Here is a 27,761-nt window from a genome sequence, read left to right on the forward strand (position 1 = left end):
GTACACGCGTGCAATTTTGTCAAGCGTAACGTTCTAAAGTAGTCTAATCCCTTTTCTTCCCCAAAAGAAGAACAAAAAGAAACAGAATATGCTTCCTATTTTGGTCAATCTCGGCAAAAAAAATAGATAGAAAAAATAGGAAAAACAAATACTCTATGAAGTTCAAAGTAATTTCCATTGCCAACGCACCGAGACCAGACACCCAACCCAAAACATTAAATAAACAAAATTCTCTATACCACCCAAGAATCACCCGGCAGGAATTACAAAGTGGCAGATTCTAGGGTCCCTTCCTCGCTAGAGCCCTCCGCGTTAATGGAGGGACTTGGGGGTTGGGTGGGACGGTAAAGGGAAAACCAAATCTTAAATCCTTTGCTAATCGTTCAGCTCAGACAAACATATCAATCAGCCCAAGCAAAACAAAATAAATTCTTGTCATGAAGACATATAATTCCTGTAAACAAACGGCAATACACGCATCAACAAAAAACAAAAGTAATAAATACATGCAGAGCGAATGTTATGATGCAAAACCACGGGCCCAGAGAAGATGCAATGTCCACTGCAGCAACGCCAAGTTCACAGGGTCTCTACACCCAATACCATTCTTTTTCTGTTTAGCAACACGTAAAGGATACTCTGGCAACCAAATACACATAAAATGGAGCTGATCCATGGTGCGCTCCATGTGTCGCACATCTGCTATGGCAGCAAAGTCCACCAAAGACACTCTACGCCTTGCTGCTACGCCTGCAGACGTATTGCTGTCCATCTCTTCGATCAGCTTATACGCACGTGCATTCCGAAACACACGTGCACCTTCAGGAAGGACATGCCCCACTGTATTCGAAGTCCACGGTACTGTGTAGTATACGTAGTCCGAAACAACAGTGGGACCCGACACCACCCCACCAGCACGGTCTCGGACGCGGGACAAGTATCTATCAATGTCATTGGGCTGACTTACCCCACGCTTCCACCAGTACATAAAGGAAGCCAGATGCACAGGTGGGTCCCTGATCCGAAATGCATCCTCACGGTAAGTACGAGGTGTGGGATCCCACACATAGAGAAAATGACCAACACACGCCCACCCAGCGGGGCTGCTTGACGGCAGGTACTGTTTTCCAAAGAAGGCGCCATGTAACCAGGAAAGTACGTGTCTAGAAGAGATTTGTGCTGGCATGCCACATCGAGGATAAGCTCATCACGGTCCTCATACACAACATACATGGCGTCATGGTGAAAGTATTGCTCCGCGAACACCTCTTCACCCCGCAGAAAGAACATCAGTCGCAATAGGAATTGACGCATCATCGAGTCTCCAGTAACGAGAATCCCACGGCCGTTGCGGCCAATGCTCGCGTGGTGCAGTATCGACAGCGCCGCACGCGGACTGAAGTAGCGATAGCTCGGACACGCAGCTGGCCGCACCTCGAACTCAGCGTCTGACGCACCACCCACCTCGGAGGCAACAAGCGTTGCGTTGCTCTGCCGACCGTTGTACGTCGCCCGCGAAAAACACGCCTCAGGCCCTCCATGCAGCTGCCGCTTCAGTGCATCCAGTGAGAGCAGCCTCAGTGGCTTCCGGAACACACCTCCAACGTAAAACCCACACAGAGGCGGCCCGGGGCGCAGAATCATCTTGCAGTACACGGGAGAAACAGGCATGCTCACACGAGAAGGGTTCTCACAGTATTGGCGCAGCTTCCTGTGTGTTAGCCACTAAAGAAGGTTGTGCTTGTTGCTCCTAGAGCTTTTGTGCTCTTTTTTTTTGCTGTGAGAATATGCACATTTATTACCTTTGTAATCCAACCATCTTTAATTATTCTTGGTTGTGAAAATAATACATTTGATCTTGTTGTGGTTGATTTTCTTTCTTTTATATACCCAAAAAGAATGTAGAAATGTAAGATTAGATTGTTTGGCTCCGTCATGACTAGAAATGGTGGAGGAAGAGCACAATGCTGTGTCACATTAGAAATATGTGAAATGAAATGATACAAATGAAAAAATCTGCTTCTCGTTTCCAGAAAACCATTTTCTGTGGGGCAAGGGAAGACTTAAGCAAAGAAGACTAAAGGCGGATGTATATTAGAGAACCTTATTTCTGTTAGTAAAAGAAAACTTTTACTGTCAATAGAAAAACGAATAATAACTGTACCAAGCTCATCCACCATAGTCGATGAACAGTCGACTCTAGGTTACCAATAGTAACTCTTTGTTCCATCCAACGGTATCTAAGAGATTGTATCTGCGCATCTCTAGCAGCGTGGCGAAGTGCTTGATCTTGTGTTAACGGGGTTCTTGAAGTACCCACTCCAGTAGATTGTTCCATGTTAAGGCTTCCACTGAGGGAACTTCGCTGTTGTGCTGAAAGTGCTTGTTCGTCGTAGAGTCGGTCTCTCATTACTGAGGCAACTCTGGCCGTACCCCGCAAGGTTGATATAGACCATAGTAGAGATAATGTTACGATAGCGGCAAACACTAGCAGCAAGCCCTGGAATAATATACTTGGTCCTTGAGTGATAGCTACATCATCACTTCCACCACCATTAAAAGTTGTATTATCCTCTGCTTGTATACCACCAGCGGCACCATCATCCCCGGTAGTAACGCTCAGCTTATTATCTGCTAAATCCTCTGCTATCATTTCGAGCATCACTCGGTAGCCTTGCGTCATCTCACGAAGAGCTCTTGGAAGAGCGATATATTGGATGGCAGAAAATGCCATACTTAACTTTTTACAACCGCCTCGCACGCAGACGGTGCAATCACCATCTACAGAGTCAGCTGTAAATGCCAGGAAAGCTTCCGTTCGAAAAGACTGACCTGCAGGGACACCAGGAGTCTGAGAGGAAATCTGGTACATCAACTGCACAGATCCATTGGCTGCACATGTGTACGCAAATCTATGGGCTTCGTTCAGTTGTGTTAAGGTTCCAGCCTTGGGTACATCTATGGTAGTTGTAAGAGATACCGCACGGTATCCACTACTCATGTCACTTGAGTATTCCCATTTTCCTACCTCCATATCAGTTTCTTTCCGCCGGTCATGATATCTTTTCAGAAAGTCAGACTTATTTGCAAACACTGATTCCCATAATTTGGGGATTGTAACACCTTTCAGCAAGGTTGGTCCGAGTAAAGTTTTTTTCTCCTTTAGTCTTTCACATGGAGAAAACATATTTTGTGTAATTCCATTGGAGTATTGTAACTTGGCCATAAGAGCTTGGGGCTCCACCCCTGAGGCGTATTTGATCACCTCTGACATTATTATTGGTAGAAATAAAACCCCACTTGAAACTAGACCTTTCTACTACGGTCAAAAAGAAGAAATATTGTGTTTTCCCCCCTTTTGCTTGCTTGGAATAGCAAACAAATATAATTATAATAATAATAATTAATAATAATAATAATAATAATAATAATAGTAATAATAATAATAATAGTAATAATAATAATAGTAATAGTAATAATAATAGTGGTAGCAATTACTATAATATCACGGACTCTACAATACGTACAAGAAAACTAAAGGAACGAAGTAAAAAAAAAAGAGGAAAAACATGCAAAAAACAGACACAGGGATAATTAATAAGAAAAGAAAACAACGCACAGCAAACAGGCAAAAAAAGCAAAAAAAAAAAACATCGACCAAACTTTTAATATCGTAATTTGTAGAAATGATCAGAAATCAAACCAAAAGAAATATCATAGGGAACGCAACAAGAATTTAGAAGCGCAGACGCTGAAAGAACCAGCGGTTGCTGCCGGCGTTGTAGCGGGCCTGGAACAGCTTCTTCACCAGCTGCTTCGACTTGGACTTCCTCGAGGCATCAGACACGTTGATGCGGCCGCGGAGTTCCTTCGACAGGTCCATGTTGTACCGCGTTGGCAGGAAGTGCTTGTGGTTCACCACGCGCAGGAACACACCCACCTGCGAGCGGCGTGTAATCGTGCGCTTGCTCATCCCGCGGACGACCTTCTTTGGGTACTTCTTAATGCCGGCGATGAGGGAGTGGCCGTACGGGCGTTCCTTGTTCTTGGCGTCGGTGTTCTGCACAATCACCGCCTTCTTGCCGGCATAGCGGCCAGACGTCACAATCACCACCTTACCGGGCTTGAGGAACTTCATTCTGCTCTATAATATAGCCAGGCAATTGCCGATTCCCTGGGCGTCGCAATAATAAAATAAAATAAAAAAGAACAAAAGAGGAAATAAAAGAAGAAAGAGTGTCTATGCAATGAAAAAAAAAGTGATTCGGAATTTTCTTCAAAAAAAAAAAAGAAAAAAACGAAAAAAAACGCCGTCTAAACAAGAATCCCTTCACTTTCAAGCAGTTAGTGGTTTTTCACCACTATCTACGATACGGTAACGGATACCAAGTGCCTTCTCTTGTGCACTCAACTTCTTTGAGCGTCGTGGGTCTCTTACATTCTCTATGGATAACGTCTGAAGCTTCTTTAGGGTCTCCAGAGTATGGTTTGCCGTGTTTTCTGCACTACACTGCAGGAACTTCGACACTTCCACACCCAGCACCAACGCATCCTGTACACCCAGTGATCCAAAATTTTTTACGGCAAACTCTAAAATATTCGTGGCAGTGCGTGGATTGACAAAAGAAATATACAAAGCAGTGACTACTGCACTAACCACCTGCTTAGGATTACTGAGAAGTTGTGGAAGATGTTTTGTGTCAAGATGGCGAGATAGTCGCTCCAGAGTTCTCTCTGGTAATGATATTTCCAACCTATACCCTATTGCCATTTGACTATAGAGAAAAGTATTTACCTGTAGATCTTTCATTCCTGCTATATCCAGTAGGCGAGTCGTAGCTATTGATGCAGCTATTGATTCAAATTTCAATAGTGCCCCCTCATAATCTGTTGTTTCTTTATTTTTCTCCTTTTGTTTTATCGTACCAGAGTTAAGCAAAGGCCATTCCCTAATCAATAGTAACCAGAACGAAATTTCCTCCATGTCTACAAAGAAGCTTCTCGAGGTTGTTAGTCGATTGGCGCCTACTTCAAGAACAGCTTGGAGAGTCAATGCAGACACAAGACTTGTATCAACACGGCAAAGTGCTGCAACTAATTCACACACAGTTGTTGCGGATAGAATATTAGAAAAACTAGCACGATGAGACAGTGGTCCACGCAAGAGGCATTCCAGAGTTTTATTCTCGAATTGACGTAATTCAACAAGTCCAACAAAGGCAAATATAGCATTAAGCAATGGAAGTCCTGCCGCTTCCTCAGGTGTTAAAAATGAACCGAGTTGTAAATAAGGATGGATAGGACTTCGTATAAGGCGTTGTGCCCTTGCCTGTCCAAGGTACTTTAGTAGTAAAGATTTTTGTTTCGCATGTAGTAGAGATGTGCGTTGCGGAATTCCATTTACTATTTGTGTAATAAAAGTTATAGCACGTAGATGATGTCGTGCAACAACACCAAGCACACGAAGATTTTCAAATTCTGTTAATTCACGCTTTTGAAGAACATTTAAAACTTCATAATAGTCTGACTTTCTTCGTACACCTAATTTAGACATAGATGTCATATATCGGGCAAGATAAGATGATGGTACCTTGACAAAACTCCCTTGCATTTTATGAAGTTGTCTTTGTAAATGCGTCAGCATTGGTCTTACAGTATATAAATCATATGTGTCACCACCTCCTGCAGACTCTGCATAGACTGCCGCTGAGATTTCATTAATTATCTGCAAGATATCCAGGACATTATAACTCTCTGTGTGTGCTAATATAACACTACACCATGACTCAAGCAAAGATGAGTCATCCTTATTATTATTATTATTATTATTATTATTATTATTATTATTATTATTATTATTATTATTATTATTATTATTATTATTATTATTATTATTATTATTATTATTGTCCATCTGAAGACTGCGCCCTTGTTGTTGTTCTTTTCCTTTGTGTAATCGAGGAGATTTTTTAAGAAATCCCCAAAGGAAAACAGCTGTTACTACATCAGCTCGTTCCCTTGGTGTTAATACACCAAAATTTTTGTACGGTATGTCAAATATACGCTGCATTAATGAATACGAAATATTTAACCTACCTGCCAGGAGCTCATCTGATAACGAAGCAAATAAAGGAATCAAATACAATGAACATTCATTATGAGAGGTATCACTCTTCTCTAGTTTAGAGACTAATATTTCCAATAGCTTTACTATAAGTTGTACAACAAACTGAAAGTCTGTTTGACTCATGCTCCCATCTTCATGAGCCCAAGATAAGGAAGTTCCAAGGCATTCAATACATTTTGAAAGTTGTGATAGTGACAAGGCGGTATTCACATTCGCCGTATCTAGTCTCTGAAGTAGACTCATAAAAAGTGGGTGATGTTGAACCTGGAAAGAAACAACCCGAAGTAGCCATGCACTCACCTGCGATGGTGAAAGAGTCGCAACAAGTTGTTTGGCAGAAGCAAACACTCGTAATAGTAAGGGACGGCATTCATCCGGTACGTCACGAAATGTTAACTCATTTGAATGTTGTTGCTCTTGTTGTTGTTTTTGTTGTTGTTGTTGTTGTTGTTGTTGGTGTTGTTGTTGTTGTTGTTGTTGTTGTTGTTGTTCAATCGACTCTTCATTCTCTCCTTTGTTCGATTTTTTCACAATGGACGGTACACGAAGTGTAATGGCATCCACCAGTGTAAGTAAATCCTGCTTGCTAAAAGTCTCTAGGCGGGATTCAATCGTCTGAGCAATTTTACAAAGTTCTTGCGAGCATCCAAGTCGCATTCGGTACTCATTATTTTCATTATAATCATTACTGTTATTTGTATGAGAAGGTTGCGGCTCCTGCAGTGCATCCACCACAATACGAGCTATACCAATAAGTTCTAGTGGGGAACTAATAACATCAACAAGTGCGGTTGCACGACTGTAAAGAAGTGCCGCTAACTGCGGTGTAACACAGCGGTATGGGGCCATTTTTAATATTCCCTCCATAACTAAAATAGACTCCGTAGGGGAAAGATCATCCACATCCTTTAATAAACTTTCCTGCATCTTCACAAATAATGGCTGTAATGGCTCTGAGAGACTTTCATGCACCGATTGCTGTTCACGTGTGCAGCATGCTAGGCAGTGGAATATGTTAGCCCGAGAGCGAATGTCAGCTGTTGGGTATACTTCAGCTATACGATACAGTAATTCACGGTTCTGGGTGTTGAGTATGTCTAATTGCCGCATGGCGTGCATTGCCATTCCACAGTTAAAAGGGGAAATAACACCGGGGAAACTCACCCGCTGGGCGAGAAGCCGAATTCTCACTGCGTGATGGACCCTTATCATTTCGAAATAAGAATTGATGAGAGGGGTGGAGGGAGAGTTGGTTTTACACCACGCTATTCACCCAATATAGACGTCTTTCTTTTTTCTTTCGTTGTTGTTGTTGTTGTTGTTGCAATAATCACAAAAATAAGAAAATAAGAAAGAATAAGATTTAGAAGGAAAGCAAGATGTCAAATAACTATAAATAATCATCATAAATTATTTTAATAAATTCATCTAATTTTATATCTATTTAAAATAGAATGGGGCACATACAAACGTATACATATATAGGTATAGGTATAGGCTTATGTAATGGTAACATTCGGCATTATTTGAAGAAATAATAAGAAAGGACCGATAGCAAAGGATACGACTGAAAAAAAAAACGATAAAACAAAAAACAAAGAAAAAAAATAAAGAAATACTGTTTTAAAATAATATTAAATTCGTCAAAATCAATTATCAAAAAGGCTGAAACGTTAATGCATCATCTAAATGCCGTGAAAAGGTATGCCTTGGGATATGTCTTCCCCTCTTGTTTCGAAAATAGCGTAGAAACAAATCGTGATCTTTACATGTATTGCACCCAAATAGATATCCAAGAATAGGAATCATTCCACATCTATCACAACCGTTTGGATGAATACTCTCTGGCATTGTTGTATAATAATTTAGTGGATCACCCAACGAGTAACGCAGTACATCATCCACTACCTGACGAAGTGAAAAGTTTATATCCACTAAACTAGAAATTAAAGTTTTTTCCTCTTTTGTTTTTTAATATCAGAATCCTTTAAATTACTCTTATCCGTTGCATAATTATCCTTTAGAAGAGAAATACACAATGTTCGATCTCGCCACATGGATAAGATGGTATGGTATGCATCTACAAATTCCACATAATAGAGGGAATCTACTTTTTTATGAGGTACTGTTGAACTTACATGTATTCGTTTTTAGCCGCATTCCTGCATACCAACGGCGTACCATATCACAAGCACTGTAATCACTTAATGCAATGTCAAATCTTGCACAGGTGTAACGAAAGAATTCTACGACTAATCAAAGCGGAACCATAGGAGTATACTCATTATTTTTCTCTTCTTTATGACTACCAGAAGGAATATTAATACCATTAGTATTAGTATTAGTGGTATGAATGGTTTCCCTGTTATTATGAAGAATGGTATTACTACGACGGTTATTTCGTGGTGTCTTGAGTTTAGCGTTCATTCTATCTATTGCCTGAGTGAGGAATGTGTTGTTCTTGTCGAACGCTTCAATCTTCTTGTGTGGGTGAAATACACCAGCACAGTGTTGTAGTAATACCAACAGCGCACAGCAGTCTAATACACCAGTCCCTTCCACAGGGAGTTTCAACGACGATCTCGTCTCTTCTCCACTTATACCTTCATTTGAGTGTAATAACGCATCCTGTGTTAATATAATGTGTAAGGTATGTATATATAATCGTCTCACATCATTTATATCTTCTGCGGTATGTTCTGTCTCTAGTGCTTCAAACACGGATAACATGGCAAGTAGACGAAGTAGACCCAACTCGACACTTACCAAGGCACTCATAGTATTATTTCTATTTACGAACCGCAGGTATAACTCGGCCAGAGCGTTATCTTCCTCATGGGCAGTTTCTCCATTAGTGGCATGTTTGATTATCGTTTGTTGTGTGGTGCAACGCTTCAAATGCACGAGGCAACAAAACTCACGGAATTCAATAACATCAACATGTCGGCAAACACGAGCGATATCTTTCTCTGTTAGACAATGTTCACCTTCCACCCCACTCCATTTCCAAAAGAATAATAAAGCAAATTTACGAATTGACATCGTTGGAGCACCGCTCTCGTGTTGTCCGGCAATACGGCGGAATACAATCTCCATAAGAATTAACTCGGATATTAAAAAATTTGGTGAAGTGCAGTACTCAAGAGGAGTTAAGAGAAAAGAGTGAGGTATGATAGTTTTATCCAATCTTTTCAAGGCATGTAGCGATGTATCACGATAAGGATCTGGAATAACGGAGAAGTGGTGTTGTGGGGCATGTTGTCCAATGCGGAAACAAGATGAGCAGAATGAGACTTCATCCTTCTGACAACCTGTACAAATATACAAAAATCCAATAACAGGGGATTCCCCATAGTGACTACATTTAACATTTATGTGAATATAATCCGTATTAATAACAAGTCGTCTTTCTTCAGTAAAGTACGAAGTACTGCAACTACGAAAAACTGTATTCTCTGTATTCTTCTCTGAAGATATTGCAGATGGAATATTTTGGAGTAACTGCGGTTGTTGTGATAACTTTTTTGCCGTCACAAACCTCCGGCAGTTTTTTAAGAGATTATAAATTAACGGTATCACAGGAGATGGAGTAATCTCTTCAATCTTTTTCTTATCATATCGAGTCAATAATAATACCTCTGAAGAAAGTGATGTTAGTGGATTTAAACCTACTGATTCATTTCTTGGTAGCGAAGAACCACCAAGTGTATTTTTGATGGACTATTCTCTACATCCCCAGAGGAAGTTTCTTGCAGACTAAACCAACTAAGATGTGGTATTTTATTTTTTCTGTTTCTTTGCTTCTGATAACATATTAAACATCCACGTAGCCTTCTCTGTTGAGGCAAAGCAAGATAATAGTTATCTTCATCATCCTGTTGAGTGTTGTGGTGTATACTTCGGCGAACAACTGGTATAATACACACTACATTGCATCTACCAGATTCATCTGGGGCAATATCGTAATACAATAAGTCACAATTCTCTCCCACGTAAATAACGCCCTTACAACGGGATGTTTCTTTATCATTCTCAAAATATAGAATAGATGGATACTAAAAGAGTAGAAAAACACGTTTCCAAGTAGATAATACCCCATACCGTCGTGCTGTAGGTACTCGCGAGTGTGCAAATACGCGGGGACTCGATTTAAAGTTTGCTCCAATGGGACTTGCAAGCAACTCTGCTAGTGTCCGTGGGTGCTGTTGTAGTTCATGCCAAAATGAGGCATGTTCATCATTCGAAGGGCGTGCGAGTCGTTTGGAGGAGCCTATTGGTTTCTCCACAGTAAAAGGTAATGTCATTTGCTGAGCACTTTTCATACAAAATTACCCATGAGATAGCAAACTAAAGTAAAAAAAAAAAGCACACACACACAAGAGAAAAGAAGAAGAAAAATAATAGTTTATCCCCTGTAGAACAGTTTTCATTAAAATATCAGCTGCTGCTATATATATATAGCAATAGTAAAAAAAGCAGAAAAAACCCTTAAGCAAATGAAAAAGAGATGACCAAGGTCAATAAAAAAAAAAAGAAAAATAAAGTAACACACAGTTTGTACTCATTATTCAACTATTTTAGAAGCGCAGACGCTGAAAGAACCAGCGGTTGCTGCCGGCGTTGTAGCGGGCCTGGAACAGCCTCTTCACCAGCTGCTTCGACTTGGACTTCCTCGAGGCATCAGACACGTTGATGCGGCCGCGGAGTTCCTTCGACAGGTCCATGTTGTACCGCGTTGGCAGGAAGTGCTTGTGGTTCACCACGCGCAGGAACACACCCACCTGCGAGCGGCGTGTAATCGTGCGCTTGCTCATCCCGCGGACGACCTTCTTTGGGTACTTCTTAATGCCGGCGATGAGGGAGTGGCCGTACGGGCGTTCCTTGTTCTTGGCGTCGGTGTTCTGCACAATCACCGCCTTCTTGCCGGCATAGCGGCCAGACGTCACAATCACCACCTTACCGGGCTTGAGGAACTTCATTCTGCTGTGCGGTACTCTCTATGAGGTTAGGGACAGCATAAGAAAAAAGAAAAGATAATAATAATAATAATAATAATAATAATAATAATAATAATAATAATAATAATAATATGAATAAGGGTTTAAGGTGAGGAGAGTTTACAGGAGATCTTTCACGAAAGAAAATAAAGAGAAAAAAAAACATCACCGCCGTGAAAAGACAGCAGGGAAGAAAAAACTCTGATCCTCATACGCGTCCGGACCAATAGAAACAAACATAAATATTTTAAGTAATGGGGGAATCGTAATATTGCAAATGCGAATACATGTAAACACAATCACTTCCTTTCGCTTGCGAAACAACTACATGTTTCGCAACCGTCGCCTGCTTACGACATCCATTACTTTAGACATTCATAAAAGAAAAATAAATAAAAAATGCAATTTCCCCATAAGAGTCGTGCACCCCTAATCCCGCACTGCTAAGTCATTTATCATCAAGAAATATATATATATATATATATATATATATATATATATATATATATATTTCTCAAGAAGTAAGTAACCATTTTATTTTTATTTGCAAAATATCAGAAACGTTCACAGAAAAGCGTAGATAATATTTATCCCTACTCCCTTTCTTTCTCTTTTTTTTTTCGTCCTTCCTTTCAGTAACACTAAGAACGATGAATATAATAAAAGAAAAGAAACAAGAACCATAAATATAGAAAAAAAAAGTGGCGCTGCGAAACAAATACAGACACACCGTCCACTTCCTTCTCTAGCCCTGTTACAACTGCTCCTCCGCATGTTTCCAGTTAACCACATTCCAGAACGTCTGCACATACGCGGCGCGGTCATTCTTATAGTCAATGTAGTACGCATGTTCCCAGACATCGCAGGCGAGAAGTGGCTTCAAGTTAGACTCCGTCAGTGGGCAGCCCGCATCGTGTGTTTGGTACACCTTCAATTTACCCGATGCGGTGTCTTTCACCAGCCACGCCCAGCCGGAGCCAAAGTGGCCCACCGCGGCGTTTGTGAACTCCTCCTTAAACTTTGCAAAACTGCCAAAGGAGGCGTTGATCTCCTCTGCGAGTTTTCCCTTTGGCTCACCGCCGCCGCTGGGGCACATGCTTTGCCAGTAGAATGTGTGATTGAAGATCTGTGCGGCGAGGTTAAATACGGGGCCTTTCTCTGTCTTGATGATCTCTTCGACTGTTTTGCTGGCGAGTGCGGCGTTTGACTGGGCGGCGGCGTTGAGTTTTGTCACATATCCCTGGTGGTGTTTGTCGTAGTGGAACGTTACCTGTTCCTTTGAGATGCCCTTGCTGGCAAGCCCATCGTATCCCCATGGAAGTGGCGGAATGCTGAACGTCATTTTGTTTTGCTTTTATTATTATTTCGTTCTTTTTTTTTACCTTCTGTTGTTGTTTATGCTGATGCGACTCCAAATCCTTTTTCCTTTCCTTGGTTTGTTTTTCTTTTTATTGACTTTTTAGTATAGCACTGAGAACTTTGAAACTCTTCTGTAGTGGAGAATGGGAGAATAGGAGAATGGGAGAGAGGGTCAAATAAAGAAAAAAAGCATACAAGTATGAGTTTGAGTATGCAAGCAGTATAAATAGATAGAAAACAAAGAAAAGATAAATACAAACACAGGATAAAGTGGAAAACAAAAATAAATAAAAATATATATTAATAAATATATACAAAAACACCAACATCCCTCATGCAAAGAAATATGTATTCATATCGTATTTATTTATTCTTCTCTCTCTCTCTCTCTCTCTCTCTATATATATATATATATATATATGTATATATATATAATGCGATATCAAGAGCCGCACACGGCATAGTATAGTTAATGGTATGGAACCTCAATACGAAGAGTGGATTTACCAAGCTAGTGACACTGCTGCTCAATAGACCTTTCCAATTCCTCACGTGTACAACTGGGAGAGAGTTTAACACATGGAATACCTTCACGATTACACACAAACTTTGTGAAATTCCACCGTATAGGACCCAGTGATGTCTGCAGCATTTGAAATAAAGGATCTGCATTAGGTCCCTTTACTTTAATCTTATCAAAGACTGGAAAGTTAATTTGCATATCCCCCGCCCAGGCAAGAATCTCTTCATTACTTTTTGGTTCCTGATTCGCAAATTGGGAACAGGGAAATGCCAATACAGTTATTCCACGTGATGCATACTTCTCTTGTACGTGAATTAACTGGTGAAGATTTGAGGCGGTGAAACTGCAGAGTGATGCTGTGTTCACTACCACAGTCACACTACCAGTGTATTTAGAGAGTGCTACAGTCTTTCCACTTAATAGCGCAGAGTAGGCGAATACGGTGCTAGTGCTCATTGCCTTATTTTTCCCCTTCCTTCTACGCTATTTATTTCATCCAAGCACAAGTAAAGTAAAGTGAAATAGAGAAGGCGTTTAAAAAAAAAAAAGTAAACAGAGAGAGGGAGAGGGAGAGTCCGACATATACATTCACATATACTTTATTACACAGAAATACTTACTCCCTCCTCTTTCTCTCCCTACCCACCTGTCATTTCTTTCTTTATTGTTCTTCTGATTCATCACTCTAGGAAAGTTTGCAGGACAGAAAGAGAGAAGGTGAAAAAGGATTGTAGATTGTGTTGAATGTCCTGAGACAAATACAAGCATTGCTCATGGCATTACACCTCTCCATTGCAAGAAGAAGAAGAAGAAAAAAAATAATAGGCAGTTTACCACAGTATGTGCAAAAACAAGTTGAAGCAATAGAACACCAACAATGAGGAATTTTTAGTCAGTAAAGTGTAAATCTTTCACATAAGAAATAACACCTTCTCATTTCTTTCCACTTGGTTGTGTAGCAGCAGTATGGTACTTGTCCACAGCTCTCTTGACAGCTTCCGTAAAGGCAGATATCCGTATAGGTTGACCAATACCACCCTCGTCAACAATATGAAATGGATTTTTCATCACATATGCTACATATAAAGTGTGTAATTCACGAAACAACGCATCGCATTCACGAGTACGACTATCAGAAACTAATACAAATTTAACAAGTGTGGGTGTTTCATAAATGTGAATATTATGTTCATCCAATTCTACAAGCGTCATTCCTGCACTATCAACAGGATTAGCATTTGGTGTAATCTCCTGTGACATACCGTATGTGGAGAAGAGAATACTAGACATGGTGAGCTGCAGATCTGGTTTGGCTCCAAGTTCTCCAATATTCTCCGGAGCCGTGAAACTGGACTTTGCAATGAGTTGACCTGACTGATTAATAATCCAAAGAAGGTGAACTGTCATCTCTTCAGTAAAGATATACTAAGTGTCTATATATCTATTTATCAATCAATCGGTATACCTCTGAAGGTATATATTTGTGTTCGTAAACTCGTTTCCTTTCTTTTTTTTTTTTGCCTCGAAGGACTGTACGAAAAGAGAGAAAAAAAAAATAGTATCAAAACAAATTATTAGAATAGAATAATAAATAAATAATAAATAAATTAATAATAATAATAATAATAATAATAATATAATAGAGAAAACAACTAAATAAAACAATAAAAATAAGATGTATATCACACACATACATATAAACATACACACAAAAAAAACCCTTTTCAATTCCATTGAGGAAGCTTGTCATCACGTACTGCCTCCACTCTAGAGGGCATAGTGGTATACATCATATCCTCTAAAGCCGCCGCAACACTAGACTCCAATGTTCTCTGTGTTTCTGCTGTTGCCCATACATATAGCGTGATAACATTTGCTCGCATGCTCTCACTCGCTTCCCACACATCTCCTTCCTCCAATGTGAGACATTGTGAATGGATGTCAAGGGTCAACACCCCCCGTGCGTGTGGGCGACTCGCCAGCCATACTTCTCCCTCTGCCCATAACAGTACTCCATCGTGTTGTGTTTGTGCGATATTTTCTTTTTCTTCTTTTTCTTCTTCGTGTGCGTTGTGGCATCCAAACGCCCGCATGCCTCCTTCTTTCAATAATACGGCAAGACGTGAGGCCATTATTGGGCAGCCCACACGTCGAATCGTTATTTCCCGCAATGCCAGTCCATTAAAAGTTTCTTCCTCCTCCTGTGGAAATACAAGCGAGCGGCGCGCCACAATACCGGCGTGTAGGGCGAGATCACTGTTCAGGCGCGTGGCGAGGTGAAGTACGCCCCACACAGACGAACTAAATTCCTCCATTTTGTGATGAACCGTCACGAGTACATCTGACAACATAACGGCATACACAAATCCCGCCGCTGCCGCCACGGCTGTTGGATTATTTTGCCGCACAATCATTTCACTGACGTCTGGGAATAGCAGCGTTACCAGACGCGGTCGTGCCTTCCGTTCTGACCAGTACGTTAACTCCTCCTCGGCAAAGATAGTGAGATCGACATTAGGGGAAAGGCAGAGAACAAACATTTCTGCCCCATCACGAATAGCCGCAACTGCCGCCTGTTCAATCTCCGCACGAGCTGTAAACTCCGTTACACTTAACGCACGCTCTGTGACGTACTCACGTACAAGACGCATGGTTTCGCCCTTCACATCACCTGGGGCACACACTACCATCATTTCCAATCCTTCTAGGGAGTGCAAGGCGGTGGATGGGCCTGCTACATTCATGACAGCTTCACCAAATACACCAAACCCTTTTAATGGTTTATACAGAGTAGCATCATATGCCCGACGCACAGAACGTTGTAGATCCTGAAGTGCGTCTCGTTCTGCCTCTGTCTGTAGAAGAAACTTTGCTTTATCAAATCCAAACCAGTCATAAGGTTCTCCAGGACTTTCATCATCTTCTACATTATCTGGTGCTCCACCTGATGGTGGTCTAACAGCTAATGCAATGTAAATTGTCACACAGAGAATTTTTCCATTAGGTCCATTCTTGTCATAATAGCAAACTGGCGAAAAGAAATTCGGCATGTAAAAATTATCGGGACTAATATCACACCGTTCACAAAGAGCTCGAACCGCACACTGCATACATGATTCATCTGCATTACTATGCATAAGGAATGGTAAACGCATACCATCAAACTCCCCATTAAGACTACGTACAAGCACACATTTACGTCCTCTAATAAGAAGTGCCCCATAAGCATGAGCTATGGAAGATAAATTATATGAAGGTACCTCATTCATTGGACAAACAGTCATTGATCGTCTTTCCTGCATCTTTGTGAGATGTGTCGCTCTTAACACCTCTAATGTAGTAGATCCAGAATAATCTCGTTCTAGACGAGATTCCACATGAAGGGCTACTCCTTTCGTTATTTTCTCTTTTCCCATACCCGTGTCATTCATCTTTGTAGCTTCATGAAGGCCATGTATTATCACCCGTCCTTCTGTTGTACCCAAAATAGTACCTGCCGTATCCATGATCCGACCCTCTACAACCACATGTGTTGCATTGCCACAATGCTGTAATGTTGTGAGTCCAAAAACAGTTTCTCCAACCTCATCCTCCTGAGACTCATCGGAGTCACAGCAGGATCCTCCATCATGAGGAACTTTGCATTTTTTTCCTACTTCTCCCTCATTTCCATTTTCCTCTTCTTCCTCTTCCTCTTCCTCCTCCATATCTGAATTAACATCTGTATCATTTTCATCACATCCTGTTGTGGTCAGAGGACTGAGTGTAACGTACTGTTCTGTCTTTTTCGTGGCTTTACTCAGTACAAAGTCAATACGAAATACACGCGGTGTATTATAATGCGTATGCAGATTTACTTCTGAACCATCGGCGATAATACCAGCCTCTCTCGCCACGGCATCAAATAACGTGGGTTGCAGATTAGTGGAGATACTCCACGACTCCAACCACGAACTAGTATTAGCGGCCTCCTGTAACCACTCCTTCCATCGCGGTAGTTGTGAAGTATCGGAAAGCATCACCGTCAATTGCAGTTTCGGGTACGACTGTTCATCAACTGTTGTTGTATTTGTTGTTATTGTATGTGTATTTATTGTGTTTGTATTTGTTGTTGTGTCTGGACGCACGATTTGTTTCAGTGCCTCTAGAGACGGTGGACAAACAAGCAGCAGTCGCCGCACGAGACGGTCACTGTGTCCCTGTCGCTTTTCTCCCGCAACGGCGTACTTCAGTGCGAGTGGGGCCGACACACCGGCGGCAATCATCGTGGCGTTGTGTGGATTGAGCCGCGCTAATGTGTTCGCCACACGCCGCACCACAGGACCCACACAATTCACATTACTATTACTATTACTATTACTAATGTGATGGCCGCAGGTGGTCTGTTCCTCCCGCATGGCGGCCTCTGGGAGTTGCGTGGTGTCGATCACGTACACCGCGGCTGTGGTGTTTGGTCGGCGGCGAAAGACGAGAAAAGCGAATGGGGCCCATTGAGCACATGGGTGCTGTTGTTGTTGTTGTTCATTTTGTTCTTTTTGTTTATTTTCTTTTTGTTGTTGTTTGGCCCCACCGGTACTCGCGCGGGTTTTAAGAATAATGAGGGGCGTCTCCGGGGCGAAGACGACGCGGTACGCCGGCCGGCTGTTGGCGAAGACGTACACCCGCACAGAGGCATCGCCGGCGGTGCCCACAACGTGATCCCGATGATGCTGCTTGTCAGCCCGGCTCATCGTCTATATATAAATAAATATATATATAAATATAAATAAATAAATATGCTTTCTTTTTGTTTCTCTTTTTTTTTAAGATGTGTGTGTATTTAATTTTCAATTATTATTTTTTTTTTTCGGTTCGTATGTGTGTTTTTCTTTTTCTCTTGAATACGGGCTTCCCTTTTTCACGCTCCTGTGGGAAGTGGGGATTCCTATCGCTGCTTGCTGTACACTGGTGAAAGTGATGTGTGCGAGAGTGAAGTGAAAGGAAGGAAACAACAACAACAATAACAATGATTGTATAGTCAAAACCCAACAGGAAGTGAATGTGGAAAGTACTATAGTAAGAAAAATAGAGAGAGATTATATATATATATATATATATATATATATATATATATATATATATATATATATGCGTGTGTGGAAAGGCAAAACAGCCAAAAAAAAAACAATCATTTATAATAATAGAGTGAATAGTAGCAGTACTAATACCATCACCATTCCATTTGTCTATTCAGCACTCAATTATTCTTCCTTTTTAATCATTCCCATTGAATGACACAATATTGCATATGCCCAACCCATCTTTCTATTACTTTATAATTATAATTATAGTAAAGCAATAGAACTGAATAAAAATGAAGGAAGAAAGGAAAGAAAGAAAAAACTGAAACATAAGTGATACAATATTAGGAATTGACTATCCACTCACTTCAATTATATGTAATATTTGCCATATATTTTTAATATTTATAATCTGATTACTGCTTCCTGCGATATCATTGCATCCCCTATCCTCTGTTCGTAGGGTCTGTATATATTTCCCCTCTCGCCCATCCCAGCACCAAATACAGTAATAATAATAATAATAATAATAATAATAATAATAATAATAATAATAATAATAATAATAATAATAATAATAATAATAATAATAATAGCAATAGTAATAGCAAAGAATAACAATAAGAATAACAATAAGAATAAAAAATGGCACGAGAAAAGGTGCAAAAATGGAGTGGATAGAAATACATCACGTACGTACATACGCGAACCATCGGACATAGAAAGCAGAGATTTGATTCTCATGGAGGCATATACATATATATATATATATATATTAACCCTTAATGCATATCTCCCCCCTCTCTTAGTACTTTTTTATTTTTCGTTTTTTAAACAAATTTCCTCCCGGTTCATTTTCCCAAATCACTTCTCCCTTTTGTTCCTCTATTTCTTGACTTCATTATTTTCTTTTCCTCATCTCTCTTCTGTTTTCTTTCCCTCTATTCGCTCTTCATTTCTTCGTTTCCTTGCCTAATAGTATCACTCTTCATCATTAGACCCATACATTCTCTCTCTCTCTCTCTCTCTCTCTCTCTATATATATATATATATATATATATATATATATATATATATATATATATATTATTTTTTATTTATCTCTTAGCTCAGGAATCACACTGCTGGAATGAGAGAGATAACTAGATAGAGAAATAGATATAAAGAAAGATATCAATAAAGAAGAGAAAAAAGCAAACAAACAAAAAACAAACTGGATGAAATGAAATGCTATTCCATCAAATCAAATGACTCCCACCACCATCATCATCGAAGCAGATGGATGAAAAATAGCACTGAGCCAAGAAAGAAGAAAGAAAAAAGAAAGAAAAAAGAAAAAAGAAAAAGCGAATTAATACTCTTACATATGTGGATCATCCACACCACACAGAAATGAGTGATGAAAAGAAAAGAAAAATACAGGTTTTAGGGAAGTGTTTATTAAAGAAGAAGGGTGTGTATGTGAAAAACAATAAAAACAAGAGTTTCGAATTATTATTATTATTTTTTTTTTTGTTTGGGGGAGGGGTATCTTTTCTTTAAAAAGAAAAGATAAACGAAAAGAGGGGAGAATAGTGACTGTGTGTGAAGTTATAAAGTGCGAGAAGAAGTGGCTCAATACAACAAAAAAATCGACACGACAGATATTATAAATAATAAACAATGTTAATAATAATAATAATAATAATAATAATAATAATAATAATAATAATAATAATAACTCATTCGTTTTCGTTTGCTTCTGAGAAGCTTAAATAAACCCATAAACCGCTTGCTATTTTTTATTTTTTATTCATTATTATTATTATTAGCAATTTTTTTCAATGAAATTTCTTTTCGTTTGCCCGGTTGTTTGATTGTTGTTCACCCCAGACCAGTTTTATTCAATTACATTTACCCCGAATACAAATATATATATATATATATATATATATATTGGTCGTTTTCGTTTTATTGTTATTATTTTCTATGTATGCGTATGCGCAGGAGAAAAAAAAAACGAAGCGAAAAAAAGAACAGTAAACAATTCAAACAAAAAAAAATGGAAATGGATTGAAGCAAAACGTGGACAGTAGTAGTAGTAGTCAAAAACAACACCAATAACAATCGCTCAGATTGCAAATAACTTGCATCTCACCTCCATTTATTTCTTTATTTATTTATTTTTTTTTTTTACTCTTCGTTTTTATTTCTTTCTTTCTATTCTCTCTTCTGTTTTGACGTGCTTATTGGCCAGCTACGGCCCTGAACACAAAATAAACAGGTATGTACACATTCATAGATACAGACAATACATTCATACATAGAGAGATAGACATACAATTCAGAAATATCAAAAGGAAACATTTTTTTGTTTCTTTTTTTTTTTTTTGATTATTCTGTCTTGTTTGTACGTGTATCGTTTCCCTCATTTATTTGCCTGTCACTCCTCTGAATGTATTTTTTTTCTTTTTTCCTCTTTTGTAGTTAACATGTAATAGCAACAAATGCTCTATACTTCGTTTTTGTTTTCTTTTCTTCTCTCCGTATACACTCTGTCAGAGTTACGAATTGATATATAAATAAATATATACATATTTATATTTATATACAAAAAGAAGAAAACACACATAAACTATTCCACAAAAAAAAAAAATGGAACACAGTACCTCAACAATCTCCAGAGAAAGAAATAATAAAAAAGCAACGATCATATTATATACAAAGCTATATATAAGCATATATATATATATATATATACAGGACATGCCAGATGGTACTTGACTACTTCCTTCTACACACATACATACACACACAATATATATATTATCCCCTTTATCTTCATTTGCGTTTTACCAATCGATGGTGTTGCCAGTAGTAGTAGTACAACATTTGAAAATGTTACAAAAAAAAAAAGACACATGTAACATATACGAGTCAAAAAAAAAAAACTCATCTGATATACTGTGTGCCTAATCCAGAAATGACTACTTCCTTTCTTTCCTTTTCATTTTCCTCTTTATATCTCTTCTATTATTCCCTCTTTTTTTTCCTCTATTTTTTTCTTTGTGTTTCCACATATCTCCGTAAAACAAAAAAAAAAACTCTTAGCCCATCACTGTGCTGTATATTGTTGCAATGGTACCAAACACGATACCAACAACTCCCGCAGTCAACAGCACGTGAGTAAAGACATAGTCAAACCAGCCAACCGACTGCAGTGTCCATCCACCAGAGTATAAATAGAATAACGCGGGAAAGACAAAGGAAAGAAAACCGCCGCAAATAGCACCCACAAAACCAAACACCGTGTTGATATTAGGAATAAAAAGACCAAAAATTAACACCACGAGGGAGAGAAGAATAACCGCAATAAAGTGTTTCCAGTATGGAATGGTTGCCACTTCCCAGCGAATGACGTGGTAAATGGCATTACGGCAGGCCATTGTCTGCAGGGCGTAGGCGGCACACAACTTAATAAGCATACCAACATACCCAACCATCACCAAAGGCTCTGCTACAGGGTTATACATTAGTAGAATGGAACCCTGAACCTCGTTGCCAAACTCAACGTATCCAAAGAATACTGTAAAAATGTATAAAATACAGCACAAACCCATGGCCAAAGCCGCACAAAGTGTAAAGTTCTTCACCGAGCGATTTTTCATCTCCCAATAAACCTCGTAACAATTAATTTGGCAGACAAAGGCGAACATAAAAACGCCAAGACCGCTTATAGCCGCATTACCGGTATTCACAAGCTTAATGGTTTCACCGTCAATGTGGTGAATATTATCCAGTCCATGTAGAGAGGAATGAACCACAATCATCACCACAAAGTACACCACAAATATAACAGCCACGGCTGAAACATAGCGAAGTGAATTTACCCTTTTTGGAAGCACCAAAGGAAGCATTAAGACAAGCCACATTAAACTTGTCAAGAGGCGTCGTCCGGATGTAGTTTTAAGGTATTCAGGAGTTCCCGGTGAATTCTTTAGAATAGGTTCAAGAATATCGCCAACACTAATAACATAGGCAACAGGTGTGCCAAAGGAATTAATCCATCGAATTAAGGCAACAAAGTAATCGAAACGACTTCCTATTAAATACTTAGCCATGGATTCAAAGGTGCGGATTCCTGTCTTTTCCATTGTTTTAGCGAGAATATGCAGAGAAAAGACGGCAAAACCGGATATCACCAAAAGATATACAATAGCCATTACCAAACCGCTACTGTTTGCTGCTGCTGGAAGTCCAAGAATACCCGCACCAACACACACAGAAGCCAAATTAAACACACTAGAGACAATTCCACCATATGGGACAATACGACCAGCCATGCGTGTTACACTGTCTAAACATGTTGGTGGTTTTTCCGATTCTGTCATACGATCAGGGCATATGAATTCTGCATTGTCATCTGATACGGATGGACTCTGTTCGCCTTTGTTATTATCTGGTATATTGTTGAGTTCAACTTCAACGGGATTGACCTTCCTGATGTCTAGGGGTTCAGGTTCACGGGGATTTTCCATACCTAGATATATCTTCTGGTTATTTTCTTCTTGTTCTTGCTGTTGCTATTGATAGTCCTAGTAACAGGACTAGTGCTGGTGCCTTTGTTTTTTTTCCTAAAACAGATTTATACTTTGTATTTTCTGTGCCAATTTTGTACACACGCAAACACACGCCAACGAAGGGAGAGTTATATATATATATATATATATATATATATATATATAATGGATTAAATCAAAAAAAACTATGGAAGAACGAAAAAAAAACCTGCTTGTCTTTTTTCTTTTGGTTTTCTAATCCTGTTTCTTTTTTACTCAGCTCTCTTTACTTATTTTGCTTCTTTTTTTTTTTTCTACCCTTTTAATTCTTCTCGATTGCTTGTTTCGGATTTGCGTTTGCAGATATTTGTGTATTTTTTGCTGTTTTTGTTGTTTTTGTTGTTTGCTTGTTGTTTTATCTTTTTTATTGTTTTCTTTGTTTAGCTTTGGTTTTTCCTCCTATTGTGTTTGAGTTTGCTTTCTGGTCTTAAAGCTAAAACGAGAGTACTAAACGTTTTTTTATATAAGCTTTCTATCTTTGGCTGTTTAGTTCTGCAGGAAACAGAAAAGAGAGAAAAAAAGAAAGAAAATAAACACCAGCAGGAGCATCGAGATCACAACCCCCCGTAACAACAACAACAACAACAACAAATGACAGTCACTTCTTCTTCTGATATATATATATATATATATATATATATATATATATATATATATATATAGAGAGAGAGAGAGAGAGAGAGAAAGAGAGCGATGCCCTGGCAACCCATTTATGGATGTAAACAGTGTTCAGTGATCGCCCTCGTAGTCTATGAGATCCGGCCTGCTGGCGTGGTAGATGCTGTGAAACAATTCCCAGCCGCCCCGCAGCACAAACACCCGCGGCGTGTCCATTCCCAAATCCCGCAGTATCGCCGCAAACCGCCCGGCAGCGCGCGGCCCGCGGACCTGCGAGAGGGCGCAGTGGAAAACCGCCACGGCGATGCCCGCCCGCCGCAAGTCATCCGCGAGTTCCGCCAGCCGCTGCGCTGAGAGGCCCGTCGCCGAGGGGAAGTGGCGGGACTTCACCACGTGGCCCCCCCGGCGGTCCTCGTCCCGGCAGTCCACCACCGCCACCTTTTCTTTTTCAGCGCCGTCGAGGAGGGCCACCAGCTCTGCCGGCTCCAAATAGTTGTATCCCGCACTCATTAGATAGATAAGTGAGAGGAGGTGGGTGAGGGGATCTATGTATATATATATATATATATATATGGGTGGGGTCAAAGAGAGAGATAAGGGTAGTATTAGCTGTAGTGATAGTATGAGCAGTGGGAATAATAATAATAATAATAATAATAATAATAATAATAATAATAATAATAATAATAATAATAATAATAATAATAATAATAATGTAATTGTAAAAAAAAAAGGAATACATGGGACCAGGAAGAGAAATTCAAAATGTGAAAAGAGGATCAAGAAATAAGCTAGAGGAAAAATAAAAAAACCAAAACACCAACGAACATACGACGATGTAAAAAGAAATCCCACGTTCATATTATTTTTTTTTTTTCCTTTTTTGTTTCCAGTGTGCCTCAAGTATGTTTTCTTTTCCTCTTCAACATTTTGAACTACCACGATCTTTTTTATTTTCCTGTTGTCCTTCATCGATCCAGCAACGTCTTTATGGACTAGAAATCAAGAAGAAAAAAACAGCAACAAGCAAGCTAGCACAAACGCACAGATATATATATATATATGAGACAACAAGCAGTTTGTCAACTTCCAATAACAATAGGGATAGCAATAATAATTATCATAATAATAACAGTAGCAATAGCTATAATCTTGTTTATTTTATTCGTTTTTTCTTTGTTCTCTTTCTTTTGATCACAGAAGGTTCATAAGGGGTAAAGTGAAGGTGGGTCGAATAGGCGGTGGTAGTTGCTGTGATCCCTCATCTGATAGACAACGTTGAATCTTTCGCTCTACCGCAACACGCAATCCTGCAAGATTCAACACAAAAGCCGCAGCTACATTATATAGCATTTGATACGTATTAACAATAAGGCGAAAGATAGGTTGTTCTTCCAGCACACGAAACCCCATATATAATGTGGCCACAATCTGCGGGTACAGCATAAGAAGCATAGGTCGAATATGTTGTGCATAGTACGGAACTGCATATGGTTGTACTCTGTACATCTCCAAACTCTGCAAACGGTGCTCACACTCCAGCGTCCATAAGTGTTGTGTGGCTATATTCACATACCGTTGATGATAAGACTCCCGTAGTTTAAAACACTCTGGATCTGTTGTATACGGTGGAAGGGATGAATTCAGTAGTGTTGTCTCATGATGATTCATATCGGTATCCCCACCCATGTATTTGTGTGAACTCCCTGTGTTCTCTGAGCGTGATGCCGTTGAGGCGATTCCGTCATTTCCGGTATCTGTAGCAATAGAGGCATTAGACCTTACTCGATGTTGACGCAATCTTGAGGGAATAGAACTTAATGATTTTTCCATTTCTACCTGTTGTGGGGTTCGTTTCAGTTCATCTAACTTCCACTTTTGACGCGCCACACGGTGATACATCTCCCGCATATCATCTTCTGGGAAAGGAAACTCCACACACTCATTGCCATTTCTCACAAACTCATCCATCGTAATTCGACTCCCCCGCGCATTCTCATTATGAAGACTTGTGTGTAGAAATAACAAAGCACCCGCCATAGCATTGGCGTCCCTTGTTGTAATAGAACGTGGATTCTGTGCTCCATACGCCTCTCCAAAGCGTTCTTGAATAACGGACCAGACCTGCGCCTCAAAGGTGGGACGATCCCAGGACATAAACTCACATGTGGTATCTCGTAATGCAATATCTATAGGAACTCCCACGTACTGAAATAGTAGTAAATATTCTTTTAAGATACGATCACAGTCAGGATCCTTTATGACGCGTTCAAAGATCATACATAACGCGGAACGTTCAACTCCAGGATATGTTTTGAGAAATTTCGCAAAGGCATTCCAACATCCTTCTTCTTCTGTCTGTGGAATATATCCACGTTGTTGTAGTAATTTCATTCCCTCCCTCCAATGTCCTCTATTAATAAATTGCAATGCTTCTTGTGCAATACGTTTATTTTGTAAAAGGCAATGAATATGTTTCCAGTGGTATCTAATATTTCCTCGATTTCCTAATATTTTCTTTTGAGAACAATATCCCCCATCCATAAGAGAAGAGGAAATACTTAATTCATCTGATAACACCTCTGATACAGGACTACTCTGTTCACTTTCTTCCTCCGATTCCCAGTTATCAAGATAGACTTGATGCCATCGACTTACCTTTTGATGTGCACTATTACCAATTGTACTTATTACTTGTCCTGCTACTTTACGTACTTGTTGTTCCATATATTCACGTGGATCTTCCACCACCCATCGCTGCATAGACTCTACAAAATTATGCATAGCACCTACACATTCACTACGTAGTAATTGCTGCTGATCGGAAGAAATCCATTCAGGATCAAAGAAGTCGGCAAACATCATTTCCATTATAAAGTCCACTATAAGTTCTAACATACCACCATACTTTGCTCCGGAATCAAAATTTGGATTGCAATCATAGTTAATAAAGAATGAAACACATAAATCCGGAACACTAACAAGTTCGCGTATCATGCCCACAACTGCATGTTTCTGAGAGAAACTTGAGAACTTTGATAAGGCAAGTGGAAATAACATAACCGCAAGTAAGACGTGTACTTCACGGGCTAAATAATAATGACATTTTCGTAATAAAAGGGTAAGAATTCGAACACTTATAGCAAAAAAACAAGAAGGAACTATAGTCGCTAAGTTTCGAGCAATACATCTAAGAATATCATACTTTGTTACTGTTAGTACCATAGAAAGCCATGTTGCACAGGGATGATCCACATCACAGTTCGCCAGAGGAAGTTCTTGAAAAATAGCTTCTAACATCTCAAGTGCTAACTGTCGAGCTCGTACTTCAGGATTTCCCTTACTCGTCGAACCTGATCCACTGCATGTTCTTGTAGCAAGTTTACACGTATGCTTAATAAGAAGAAGTAAATCTTTTGTTGTATTGGGTAACTTTTCAGAAGCCTGTGACCCTAATAAGGCACCTTTAATGAGACCATCATTTAGACTACTTCTAAAAAACTCAAATGGATGTAGTGATCCATTGGATACGGATGTAAGTCCTGGTACATAGGACATGGGTTGTACATGTGATGTTGTACTAAATAAAGGGTCTGGAGAGTCCTCACATGTTTCAATCGTTTCACAACCCTCAACTTCAATAGATGTATAATTAGCATCTGGTTCAACATCATGTAAGTAGTCATCCAGAACAGTAGGAGAGGCAAAAGTTTTGGATTGACACTCTGGGGTTTTTGTCTCTACAAAGGCTCTTGTCACCCTTAGAACACAGAGTAAGAGTAAATCACGACTGTTAGCGCGTAAAACTTCATGTGAAGTTTGCAATGTTATTTGACAACATATTTGTACACAACGCGTCACACATTTTCCTGTAAATAATGGAAAAGTTACATCACTCACAACATCGTGTAGAATTCCCACACCTTTCATCTGTAAAGCCAGATCTGATACATGTGCAAGACACGCCGCAAGGGCATGAAATAAGGCCTCCCCACAACGAACAGCTAATTTATTTCGCTGTGGTTGATAGAGAATAATAGGCGCATCATATGGAATACAGGCATATTCCATCATTTCCTGTAAAGTAGAAAATACGGCTTCTATAAGACGCGTCTTTTTTACGTGAAAGACGCTAAGAACAACTGACATAATGGGTGGTGTAACATAATCTATCCGATCCCCAAGGGAAGATTGTGTCCAGTCATCAATTATCATTTGTGCTCTTTGAACCGTTTCTTTAAACTCTGGATCCAGTAGTACACTATTACTACTACTATTAGCCCCACCACTGTTGCCTATTCCACCACTACTACTACTACCACTACTGCCATTATCGCTTCTTTTAATTAACTTCAAAAGGGCAGCAAGTGATTTAAGAGGAACTCCCATTATTTTCGTTTCCAATACTATAGAGAGAGAGAGACACACACACACACTTATCGAGAGTGAGAGAGAGAGGGACAAAGATAGATAGATAGA

The 27,761-nt window shown here is 39.5% G+C and overlaps 13 protein-coding genes across 13 annotated transcripts; all 13 read right to left on the reverse strand.

The window, feature by feature from the left end:
* Positions 1 to 520: 520 nt before the first annotated feature.
* On the reverse strand, positions 521 to 1,671 carry LSM04_004275 (uncharacterized protein; the record flags this gene model as incomplete). The annotated part of the gene is made up of 2 exons (XM_067332456.1): positions 521 to 1,016; positions 1,085 to 1,671. 2 exons carry the CDS (start codon positions 1,669 to 1,671, stop codon positions 521 to 523), a joined length of 1,083 nt encoding a protein of 360 aa, XP_067186878.1.
* Positions 1,672 to 2,113: 442 nt separating this feature from the next.
* LSM04_001554 (VASt domain) lies at positions 2,114 to 3,274 on the reverse strand (the record flags this gene model as incomplete). The annotated part of the gene is made up of 1 exon (XM_067332457.1): positions 2,114 to 3,274. One exon carries the CDS (start codon positions 3,272 to 3,274, stop codon positions 2,114 to 2,116), a length of 1,161 nt encoding a protein of 386 aa, XP_067186769.1.
* A 462-nt stretch (positions 3,275 to 3,736) lies between these two features.
* Positions 3,737 to 4,138, reverse strand: LSM04_002671 (Ribosomal protein L27e; the record flags this gene model as incomplete). Its single annotated transcript, XM_067332458.1, has 1 exon — positions 3,737 to 4,138. One exon carries the CDS (start codon positions 4,136 to 4,138, stop codon positions 3,737 to 3,739), a length of 402 nt encoding a protein of 133 aa, XP_067186814.1.
* A 198-nt stretch (positions 4,139 to 4,336) lies between these two features.
* On the reverse strand, positions 4,337 to 7,339 carry LSM04_002939 (uncharacterized protein; the record flags this gene model as incomplete). The annotated part of the gene is made up of 1 exon (XM_067332459.1): positions 4,337 to 7,339. One exon carries the CDS (start codon positions 7,337 to 7,339, stop codon positions 4,337 to 4,339), a length of 3,003 nt encoding a protein of 1,000 aa, XP_067186820.1.
* A 1,044-nt stretch (positions 7,340 to 8,383) lies between these two features.
* On the reverse strand, positions 8,384 to 10,449 carry LSM04_000071 (uncharacterized protein; the record flags this gene model as incomplete). The annotated part of the gene is made up of 2 exons (XM_067332460.1): positions 8,384 to 9,847; positions 10,222 to 10,449. 2 exons carry the CDS (start codon positions 10,447 to 10,449, stop codon positions 8,384 to 8,386), a joined length of 1,692 nt encoding a protein of 563 aa, XP_067186707.1.
* A 255-nt stretch (positions 10,450 to 10,704) lies between these two features.
* Positions 10,705 to 11,106, reverse strand: LSM04_003059 (Ribosomal protein L27e; the record flags this gene model as incomplete). Its single annotated transcript, XM_067332461.1, has 1 exon — positions 10,705 to 11,106. One exon carries the CDS (start codon positions 11,104 to 11,106, stop codon positions 10,705 to 10,707), a length of 402 nt encoding a protein of 133 aa, XP_067186825.1.
* A 772-nt stretch (positions 11,107 to 11,878) lies between these two features.
* Positions 11,879 to 12,466, reverse strand: LSM04_006661 (Manganese/iron superoxide dismutase; the record flags this gene model as incomplete). Its single annotated transcript, XM_067332462.1, has 1 exon — positions 11,879 to 12,466. The coding sequence occupies one exon, from the start codon at positions 12,464 to 12,466 to the stop codon at positions 11,879 to 11,881; it is 588 nt and encodes a 195-aa protein (XP_067186995.1).
* A 528-nt stretch (positions 12,467 to 12,994) lies between these two features.
* On the reverse strand, positions 12,995 to 13,462 carry LSM04_006145 (Glutathione peroxidase; the record flags this gene model as incomplete). The annotated part of the gene is made up of 1 exon (XM_067332463.1): positions 12,995 to 13,462. The coding sequence occupies one exon, from the start codon at positions 13,460 to 13,462 to the stop codon at positions 12,995 to 12,997; it is 468 nt and encodes a 155-aa protein (XP_067186966.1).
* Positions 13,463 to 13,939: 477 nt separating this feature from the next.
* On the reverse strand, positions 13,940 to 14,413 carry LSM04_006029 (Trafficking protein particle complex subunit; the record flags this gene model as incomplete). Its single annotated transcript, XM_067332464.1, has 1 exon — positions 13,940 to 14,413. One exon carries the CDS (start codon positions 14,411 to 14,413, stop codon positions 13,940 to 13,942), a length of 474 nt encoding a protein of 157 aa, XP_067186962.1.
* Positions 14,414 to 14,730: 317 nt separating this feature from the next.
* On the reverse strand, positions 14,731 to 17,736 carry LSM04_006175 (uncharacterized protein; the record flags this gene model as incomplete). Its single annotated transcript, XM_067332465.1, has 1 exon — positions 14,731 to 17,736. The coding sequence occupies one exon, from the start codon at positions 17,734 to 17,736 to the stop codon at positions 14,731 to 14,733; it is 3,006 nt and encodes a 1,001-aa protein (XP_067186969.1).
* Positions 17,737 to 21,152: 3,416 nt separating this feature from the next.
* LSM04_008450 (Amino acid transporter) lies at positions 21,153 to 22,583 on the reverse strand (the record flags this gene model as incomplete). The annotated part of the gene is made up of 1 exon (XM_067332467.1): positions 21,153 to 22,583. The coding sequence occupies one exon, from the start codon at positions 22,581 to 22,583 to the stop codon at positions 21,153 to 21,155; it is 1,431 nt and encodes a 476-aa protein (XP_067187071.1).
* Positions 22,584 to 23,393: 810 nt separating this feature from the next.
* On the reverse strand, positions 23,394 to 23,792 carry LSM04_001077 (Rhodanese-like domain; the record flags this gene model as incomplete). The annotated part of the gene is made up of 1 exon (XM_067332468.1): positions 23,394 to 23,792. One exon carries the CDS (start codon positions 23,790 to 23,792, stop codon positions 23,394 to 23,396), a length of 399 nt encoding a protein of 132 aa, XP_067186748.1.
* A 684-nt stretch (positions 23,793 to 24,476) lies between these two features.
* LSM04_009220 (Sec7 domain) lies at positions 24,477 to 27,671 on the reverse strand (the record flags this gene model as incomplete). Its single annotated transcript, XM_067332469.1, has 1 exon — positions 24,477 to 27,671. One exon carries the CDS (start codon positions 27,669 to 27,671, stop codon positions 24,477 to 24,479), a length of 3,195 nt encoding a protein of 1,064 aa, XP_067187101.1.
* Between the last annotated feature and the right edge of the window lie 90 nt (positions 27,672 to 27,761).

This window comes from Trypanosoma melophagium (assembly GCF_022059095.1).
Source record: "Trypanosoma melophagium isolate St. Kilda chromosome Unknown ctg6segment0, whole genome shotgun sequence".
In the NCBI taxonomy this organism is placed as follows: domain Eukaryota; phylum Euglenozoa; class Kinetoplastea; order Trypanosomatida; family Trypanosomatidae; genus Trypanosoma; species Trypanosoma melophagium.